The 9058-nt window shown below is 48.5% G+C and overlaps 3 protein-coding genes across 3 annotated transcripts; 2 read left to right on the forward strand and 1 right to left on the reverse strand.

Annotated features, from left to right (window-relative positions):
* The first annotated feature begins 696 nt into the window (after positions 1-696).
* MYCFIDRAFT_86840 (uncharacterized protein) lies at positions 697-3038 on the forward strand. Its single transcript, XM_007931085.1, has 3 exons — positions 697-905; positions 965-2047; positions 2103-3038. Exons 1-3 carry the CDS (start codon positions 743-745, stop codon positions 2267-2269), a joined length of 1413 nt encoding a protein of 470 aa, XP_007929276.1. The 5' UTR covers positions 697-742; the 3' UTR covers positions 2270-3038.
* Positions 3039-3084: 46 nt separating this feature from the next.
* MYCFIDRAFT_56707 (uncharacterized protein) lies at positions 3085-5372 on the reverse strand (the record flags this gene model as incomplete). The annotated part of the gene is made up of 3 exons (XM_007930670.1): positions 5242-5372; positions 4462-5084; positions 3085-4350 (listed from the first exon to the last, which is right to left on the reverse strand). The coding sequence occupies exons 1-3, from the start codon at positions 5357-5359 to the stop codon at positions 3085-3087; spliced, it is 2007 nt and encodes a 668-aa protein (XP_007928861.1). The 5' UTR covers positions 5360-5372.
* A 988-nt stretch (positions 5373-6360) lies between these two features.
* MYCFIDRAFT_30883 (uncharacterized protein) lies at positions 6361-6786 on the forward strand (the record flags this gene model as incomplete). Its single annotated transcript, XM_007930568.1, has 1 exon — positions 6361-6786. The coding sequence occupies one exon, from the start codon at positions 6361-6363 to the stop codon at positions 6784-6786; it is 426 nt and encodes a 141-aa protein (XP_007928759.1).
* Positions 6787-9058: the final 2272 nt, after the last annotated feature.

Below are 9058 nucleotides of genomic sequence, written 5' to 3' on the forward strand. Positions count from 1 at the left end.
TCTAAAAAGGAAGGTTTATTAGTAGCAACGACTAAGGCTACCTAGCTAACGGACGACCTTAGCGCCGAATTCGAAAGTAACTAAGGATAGGTACTCTATCGCTATATAGGAGTATAGACTAACTTAACCGACCCGTCCGTAGAACGATATACTAACCGATAGATAGTAGCTAAGAAGGAAACGCGACGAGCGTAAGTCTAAGCCTAGTTAGATCGTAAGGAGGTAGTAATAGAAGCTAAGGCTAATAAGAAGCAAGCGGAGTTCGTAGAAAGGAAGGCTAAGGTAATAGTATACCTTTAAACGAATAGAAATACAAATAGACATTATACCTAAGTAGTAGACGGCCTACTAGATAATTAATATCTAGGCAACGAGGAAAGTTAGAGCAATAGTACGAGGGCGTACCTTTTCTTTTATTTAGGGCAGACTATTACGGAATAAGGAAGTAACGGTCTAGGGGTTAGCTAACTAATAGAGCGACGGCTCTACCTTTATAATTAGCCTTCCTCCTCTATATAATCATCTTCAATCTCAACTTTATAACAGTTCTATTGCGTATTCTACCGGCAGGGCAGGGCAAAGCTTGCCGGCGGCTGTCAAGTTCCGCGCGGGACCCGACACTGCGGCATATTCTACTGTAGAATAGTTCTAATAAAGCTGATGATACGTTTCCTCTCATCGACCTCTATTACCACCCATCAATCGACATTAAGTGATCGCCGACTATCAAAGCGTGTTGTAGATGGCCGGGCTGCATCAATTGAAGCAGCAACTGGAGAATGATCCGGGGCTGCCAGTAGAGAACTCGACCAGATCATACTGGCAACAACCGCCGACTAGGCCTCTGGCCGACCTGCAGTCTTCGAAGCTGCCGCGCAACGTAGATGTGGTGATCATTGGCTCTGGTGACTCAAGTTCAGCCTCTGTCGCAGACCCGTGCTGATTTCTCCTTCTTTACCCGCAGGAATCACGGGGTGCAGTGTGGCCCGACAGCTCCTGATGCAAGCTCATGACTTACATATTGCCATGCTGGATGCTCGTCAGATCTGCAGCGGAGCCACGGGGAGAAACGGCGGACATGTGAAAGCCGTCCCGGAAGTGAGCTATGCAGATCTGGCTCCTCGAATAGGCAGAGAAAAGGCGCGAGAAGTGGTCGACTTTACGCTTGCAAATGTTGAAGAGCTCTTTGCCGTAGCAGCAACACTTCCGGCAGAGCTCCAGCGCTATAGCGAGATTCGCCGTGTCGAAAGTGTCAATCTGTTCACTGACGACTCCGGATTCTCTCAAATGCAGGCGAAGCTTGAGGACTTCCGGGCAAACAATCAAGATCTCGCTGGTCGCATGCGAGTGCTTTCCAAGAGCGAGCTGCAACAAGACTACGGAGTTGACAACGCAGCTGGCGGCGTGACGTCCCAAGCTGGAGCTGCGTGGCCATATCGATTGATCACGGGAATGCTGTCGGATCTGCTCGAAAGGTATGGCGAGCGATTCTCAATAGATGCCCATACGCCGGTCCAGAGTATTGATGTCGATGGACAGCACTACTTGGTAAAAACCCCTCGAGGCGATATCAAGACTAGTCGTGTCGTACATGCCACCAATGGGCATGCTGGCCATTTATTACCAGGACTTCGTGGCCCCTTGTGGCCATTGCGTGGCCAAATGACCGCACAAACACCTCATGCCTCATTTGGCGTCCACGGGTCAAGGTCGTATTCGATACACTACCGCAACGGCTTCGACTACATAACCCAGAGTGGAGAAGGCGGCGAGATCTTCATCGGAGGAGGACTTGTCATGTCTGAAGCTCATCACGACCTGGGAAACGCTCTAGACGACAGCAATGCTACTCTTCCAGTCGCTCACCTTGGTGGCATCATGGACGCTACATTTGGTCGCCCCGTGCGCAGCGAGATCAAAGCAGCTTGGACTGGTGTTATGGGCTGTACCACAGATGGTCTACCGCTTGTTGGCAAGCTCCCAAAAGCCGCTACCACTCGAGATGGCAGTGGTGAATATATCTCTGCCGGCTACAACGGCTATGGAAGTAAGTACTGGAATGGGACATTCCTTTTTTTGCGCCTGATTGCTGACATTACTAGTGCCCAATGCCTGGCTTTGCGGTAAACATATCGCCAATCTAATCCTTGACAAGCCGGCCGACCAACCCATTCCTACCGCCTACAACGTGAGCGACGAGAGGCTGCAGAATATGGATGTCGAGGCTTCCGCCCGTGAGTGGCTTGCTATGTTTGGTCAGAGTACTTGAGAGCCGTATAGCTATACTGTGACAAACACTTCACGGCAAACAATTCAATGCGTACGTTGCAGACAGTAGTCTAGCCTCTATACATCTTTGATGCCTCTGAAATTGGACTGCTGAAGACCGTGCTGACTGTGAACCGCTCCATTATCTGACACTCTCGCAGGAACAATAATATTTTCGAGCCGGAGATGCGACTCTGGACAGCTTTTCCATCCATAATTCTCATGCCTGCTGGCGTCCTGTGGTTTGGTTTGTCGACCGCTTACAGTGATCACTGGGTTATTCCAGCCGTCGGCTTTGGAGTCTTCGGCTTTGGATTCGTTGTTATCGGTGATGTTGCGTTGACCTATGCCATGGATTGCTGCAAAGACGTAAGCTTCCGATGAGGAGTCATGCGTGCTTTGCGTCATAACATATGTACAGGTCATCGGTGACCCGTTGATCGGCATATCCTTCGTGAGAAACGTGATTGCAACAATCATTGCGACAACATTGACTCCATGGGTCGCAGATGTTGGTTTGGCGAATGTCGCTGTTATATCCGCAGTGCTCGCCTTCTCACTCTCTCTGCCCACGATTCCACCGATGATTTATGGTAAGCGATGTAGGATCTGGACGGCGGACCGACTGGAGGTCATGGCCGCAAAACAGTACGTGTCTCGAAGTACTAGATATCCTGCTCAGAACAAATCCAGAAGTGGTGTTTGGTGCATCTCCTCACAAGCATCCACTTTCAACCGCTGTCTTAGAAAGTGATTTTCCAAAACTTCTTGCGGAACTTGTTGTTTAGAGCGCAAAGAGGACGTCGATACAGCATCTCAGCCTGGTTGCACCTGATATGCTGGAAGCGAGCTCACGGCGGACGCGAACTTCGAGCTGAATGGATGTTCGCCTCCTCGAAACTCCCCAATGAGCCTCCCAAGTCCCTCAAGCAGGGCGTGAACTGTAATGTGCCCGGTCGTCATGGCTCCAGGAATCACATCTGGCTCCAAAGGCCCGAGCACCAACTCTAGATGTATGAGGGGAGTCGCATTGATCGCTGTCAGAATTCCAACGGTCACGTCATAGATCTTCTCTGCCATTCCCACGCCATGGACTTCCATAGCGGCGAGAGAAAGTCTGCTACAATATGCGAGCAGAGCGTGTGCGATGTGACAAGCAAACTCGTAGCGAAGCTCCTCGTAGTCCGAAGTTTCCCGTAAGAGCTGATGTGACAAGCAAAGATTCCACAGGCGGTTCAAGAGCCAGAATTGAGCGACCGAGATATCGGCTTGTTGGCTTTCTACCAGCTGCGCGAGCGGAAGTGGTGTGACCGATGGAGCGAAGCTGATGTTGCCAGCAATGCAAGCCTCTCGGACTCTTCGCTGAGCTCGGAATGTCTGCAATGCTCGTCTTCGATCAAACGTCTCGCATGCACCATCACTGTAATGACAGAAGCCGTTCCAGCAATCCATTACATTTTCATCAACGGTGTCGAATGTATCCATGAGGTAGAGAAGACCGGTCATGCCAACGGCGTCCGCTTGGTCCTGGTAGATTAGCAACGAGATATACTCGTCTGTGGCCCTAGAATCAAATGCCTGCATGAATCGAGCTGCGACGCCAGGCTGTCCTCTAAAGCTGATAGCGTGATTTTGTTGGAGAGCAAATGCTCGCTCAGTCACTGAAAGAACCAGATATGTTCGCAGCCACTGCTCCCTCTTCTCTGAGGCCAGCCCGTCGTATGAATTAGGTAGATGTAGTCCGAGGGAGTATGCCAGGTCGACAGCCTCTCTGAGTCGATGTCTGGCTGCTTTGTGCTCGCTGTTGCCAAATAAGCATGCGAACAGGAAAAAGCTTGCCAGAATCATCTCGATTGTCGGATCCTCGCCAAAGCTCACAGCTACCCTCAACTTCACGCATTCTTCCATCAGCATGCGGGCCTGAATCGACCGGGAGGGCATTGATCTTCGCTCGTGGATGTGAACTGGCTGAGTCATTGCGAATGCTGCCAAACCCAGCAGCATTGATCCATATTGAGGATCTGTACGGTGTTTTCGCAGCAGCATATCAGAGTACAGACGCGTTCTACTAAGAATTGGGACCTACAGGAGTGAGATTTTGGCGTCAGTAAATGTCATGAGATCGCTTCTTCAGTGCGCAAAATTCGAATTCGCACGAAGCTTTTGAGCTATAGCGATCTTTTGCAGACTTACAGTCGGGTGCAAACGTTTGAAGTAGACATCGATCCATGGCAGAAGCGTTGTCTCGTTGACTCTGGCTGGCCAAGCATCCGCAGCTGCAGCGAGAGGTGCTAATTCTTGCTCCAGAATTGCGCCAAATGGATCAGTCATGCCAGAAGGGGATTCCGCAGGTAAACTTGGAAATATGTATGACGCTGGACTTGTGATGGAGTTGCCACCTATACTTGTGGTGGAGTGCTCGCTTGCAGCATACTGCTGATGGGGTGGTCGTGGTGTGGCCCCAGCGATCGCAGAACTCATATCGGCCGCAGCCTGCTCAGTATTGCCAACTCCGTATGCCGGCATCGTGTGAGCTGCTGACGTGGGATCAGGCTGCGAGGCCGATGATGCAGACCACGTTTGTCGTTCCGCATACCCACTTTGCATGGCATGTCCATTGCTGTCAAAGTTGGCCGTGCTGACTCGCGAAAGTGACTCCATGGTTGGACTTGCTTCGAATGGCATGCGGTCTTGGTCTGATGACGAGAGACTTTTCTGATGAAGACGAATCTCGCTCATACGCTTCCCCGCTGGACCTCGTTTCTTGCGTGGCTTGTCGTAGGTACAAGTGAAACCTTTCAGCGAACAATTCGTACCTATGTTCCAAGCGATGCTGTCAGCCACGCGAGCCACGCCAACACCATGCTCTCAGCACAGCGAGTAAGCACCAGAGCTACACCATGGCGATCTCGAGGCTCTACGCTGGCCGGCCGTACATGGTATACACGGCCTGCTGACGCTCTTCAGACTTACAAGGCTTCGTCATCTGGCATTTGACCTTCCTTTGCTTGCACTGGTCGCACGCGCGATCCGCCGATGTCTTCGGCTTGCCTGTGCTCGTGCCATTTGCGGCGTCGAGGATGCCAAACATCGTCTGCAACGCATTGTCGATGTGAGAATGGGGCAGAGAGAGGAGAGGAAGTGCGACATTCAGTAGTAAGCTAGACATGGAAGGGTAGAATAAGGTTAATCTTTGCGGGGTGAGGCTAGTCTCAGTGCACAGACCACACGCTTAGCCAGCCAATGGTTGTTTGTTCCTCACCCTGCCCAAGCATAAGGCACGGTGCTCACTCACTCACTCACTCACTCCAGGCTCGTACTTCTTTGCGCATTTCTTGAATGTACTCGTGCATTCTCAGCCCAGAAGCGAAGTACTCAGACCCATCCTGATGGGTGGCGAGCCAAGATCGCCCAATCTGCCTTCCTTTTGAGCTGGAGCGAAAGCCCTGCTGAAATATGGTTGTTTCGCACTCTTTGAAGCGTTGCGTTCCTCGTGCAGACCATGTGATCATTTACAGCTGGCGGAGCAGAATATTCCCTGTGGATAGCTCGGTATAGCTTCGCTGTCATGTTTGGCCTTCAGCCATCGTCGATCTCACGCTGGTAGGTGCATAGGCGTCGCCCATCTGGGCGAGGTCGTAGGGCTTACATATTTAGCGAAGCGGTGCTCTTCGTAAAGTTCACTCAAATTTTGAGGCCATCGCTGGCGCGTCCCGTTGGAGTCTGCACAGCACTTAATGGATACGTGCGTGCGGAAGAGGGTGCGGCCTCGAAGGTGGCCAGACAGCTCTTAGAGATCGATATCTTCCAAGTACTTGTCGCTGCGCGCAATCCGGACATTGCTACTTAGTGGTTATGCTTCGAACGGTGCCTGATGAGAAGCGACATGTCCAATTGCAAGTTCGGCTTCCTCGCTGATCACCTCGGCATTTCACTTAGCACGTTGTTGACAGACACCTCTAATCTCTGAGCAAAGCGGGCGTTGCTAAGCATGGCAGTACAAAGACTGCCCACATCCTGGGTTAAGAGTAGGCAGATACCACTTCATTCACTCCTACAAGCCCAACATTCACTCAGCAGAGCACATCCAAAATGCGTGGACTCACCTTGCTCCTCCTGGCACCATTCGCCCTTGCGAGCCCTATCCAAAAGCGAGCAACCGCGCAGGACGTGAACAACGACATCACCGGCATCGACCGAGCAGTGCGCAAGCTCACCGCAGCCGTTTCAGCATATCAGGGTGGCATTCAAGAATCCGAGCCGGTGTTTGCTGCGGCTTTGGGAATCCACGCGATCAACAGGAAAGGCTATGCCGACGCCAACGCGGCTCCAAGCTTCACATCCGCCGAGTCCAAAGCAATCGTCGACAATGTCAACGACTCGGTCGGCGTCAGTATTCCAGAAGGTGTCAAGGTCATTGAGGCTAAGAAGCCTCTCTTCGACGACGCGGACCTAACGAGCGTGGTCAAGGCGACGATTGACCTGCTGAAAACCGACCATGAAACCTTCTTGTTGTGAATCGTGCTAAGGATGCAACTAATCATCGGATTGACAACTATGTAACTATACGAAGAAGGATTAGGAGCCTGCTATAGAAACTGCAGTTAATATACCTATTGTGCGTCCTTCCTCTTAGCATAGGTTAGCTAATGGTATTAGCTGACTAGCATATCACCTAACTAAACTATAACACTCCCCCTTAGGTAGAGATAATGTACTGTTTAGATTAGACACTTTAAATCTAGGCTTAGAGCTTCACTTCATCTTCTAACTGCCTTTAGATGTTAGACTATATCTGCTTTACGTGCAGCTTTATATGCTGTGCTACTTGTACGTGCTTGTATTACATTGTTTGCTAATTAGTTTGCTTTAGAGTGATGTCCTTAGTCGTAATTGTAGGGTTAGCAGGTGCCTATAAGAGACACCTAAGCTTAACTAAACAACTTGAACTTTTACAATCTACTCTTTAGCAATCCCCTAAGTATTAGCAGCCTCTACTAGAATTCAAATTCTTACTAAAACTTTTCAAGTTTAATAGCTAGCCGAGACTTTATTATAGCGATGATTCTTCACCCTAGCCTAGGGAGTATAGCGAGTAGTATAGGTAGTAGTAGCAGCGGCGGCGGTAGTAACGATCTAAACAAGAATCGGCACCCTTCGCGTTATAATAAGCTCTAGCTTATAGAGACTAGTAAGTGTTGCTATTAGAGTTTTCCCTTTCTAACAATTTGCTAACTAGGCGCAGTTCTTAAGGAAGTTTAGTTAACTATCGCGATTCTCTAGAGAATCATCTAGTGCTTAACTAATATTAGTCCGGAGTAGACTCCGCCTTAGCTACGCAACGTTAATGTTAGGTACTTCATTACGAACTAGGATAATGCTCGGCTATTTCTAAGTGTGCCTCCGCGCCTACGTAAGGCGGCTAAGGCATTTAACTTAGGTTCAAAGTCGAATGTTAACTACTTGCCTACTACGCTTGTATATACGGCTGCTGCTAGACGCGTGCATACTAGTAATAGCCAGTGTAGTCCTTATAAGTAGTTAAAGGGTCCGTACTTAGAGTGTATAACTCTGAGTTATCGAATCAATAGCTAGGATATTGCTTTTCTGAAGGGCGCCTACACTAACTGTGCTAGCCTAAACTATTATAGTCAATGCGAGTTCTCTAGTAAGTTGAATCTAGTCTTATACATTTTTGAAGCAAAAACACTAATTCTTTTCTTAGGTTACGTCTCTCGGCTACGCTCTAATACGAATCGTTAGACGCCTATAGTACCTCTACCGCCTCGCAATCCGGGGAGTAGAGCGGGCACTAATTAGCGTCGTCTGTACGTGCTAGTCCCGTCTAGCATCGATTAGAGTACTCCTTAGGGCGCGTAGGCAGTAGCAAATTTGCTGCTACAGCAGGCAAATGCTTATGCCTAGGCTGCTACTTAGGGACGTAGTCGTAGGCTAGGTTCTGGGTTGTCTACTAGTCCTAGCTCGACTCGTAGTTCCGGTAGTCCTTAGGAGGGTTTCTCTAATTACGAAGATAGTAATGCTAAGATAGGTGGCTGATTAGGGAGATTCGGTTTTTTCTAGTAGGCAGAGAGCTATAATATATGTTTTTGATTTTGAAATAGGCTAGGTAGTCTAGATTAGTGAAAGCCTTATAGCATTAGAGAGTTTCTAACTCCTAAGGGCTGGGGTATTTCTTCCTACTTAGTCTTAATGTTGTTATAAAAGAAATTTTGCAGCTTAGACTGCATAGTGCAGCTAAGCTGTTTCTAGAAATTAGAATGAAATTCAATAAGTATGTAAAGCTTATTTTCTAATCTTACAAATAAGATTTTTCTTTCTAAAGGAGTAACTTAGGAGTTTGTCCTAGAGACGCTGTATTATTAGAGAATTTTGTTTGGAGATTTGGGCTTAGTAAAACAGTCCGCTAGCTGTTTGTTAGTAGTGACGAATTCGACACTAATCTTTCCCTAGGCATACTGTTCTCTATAGTAGTAGTTCCTAAGGGAAACGTGCCTCGACCTCTTGGAATCTATGTAGTCCTTAATAAGGGAAATAGCTAACTGGTTGTCTACCTAGATATAAATCCTATTGACTTCTTCCCTAGTAAGTAGTTGAAGCTCAGTTATCAAATTTCGGAGCTAGCAGATTTCTCTATATACTTCTATTAGAGCAATATACTCTACTTTAGTGTTAGAGAGCACGACTTCCTTCTAGAGCTATAATCTCTACATAATTAGAGTATTATTAAGAAGTATAAGGGCGCCTAATGTTGATCTTAATAATAAAGGGT

Source organism: Pseudocercospora fijiensis (assembly GCF_000340215.1).
Source record: "Pseudocercospora fijiensis CIRAD86 unplaced genomic scaffold MYCFIscaffold_7, whole genome shotgun sequence".
Classification (NCBI taxonomy): Eukaryota; Fungi; Ascomycota; class Dothideomycetes; order Mycosphaerellales; family Mycosphaerellaceae; genus Pseudocercospora; species Pseudocercospora fijiensis.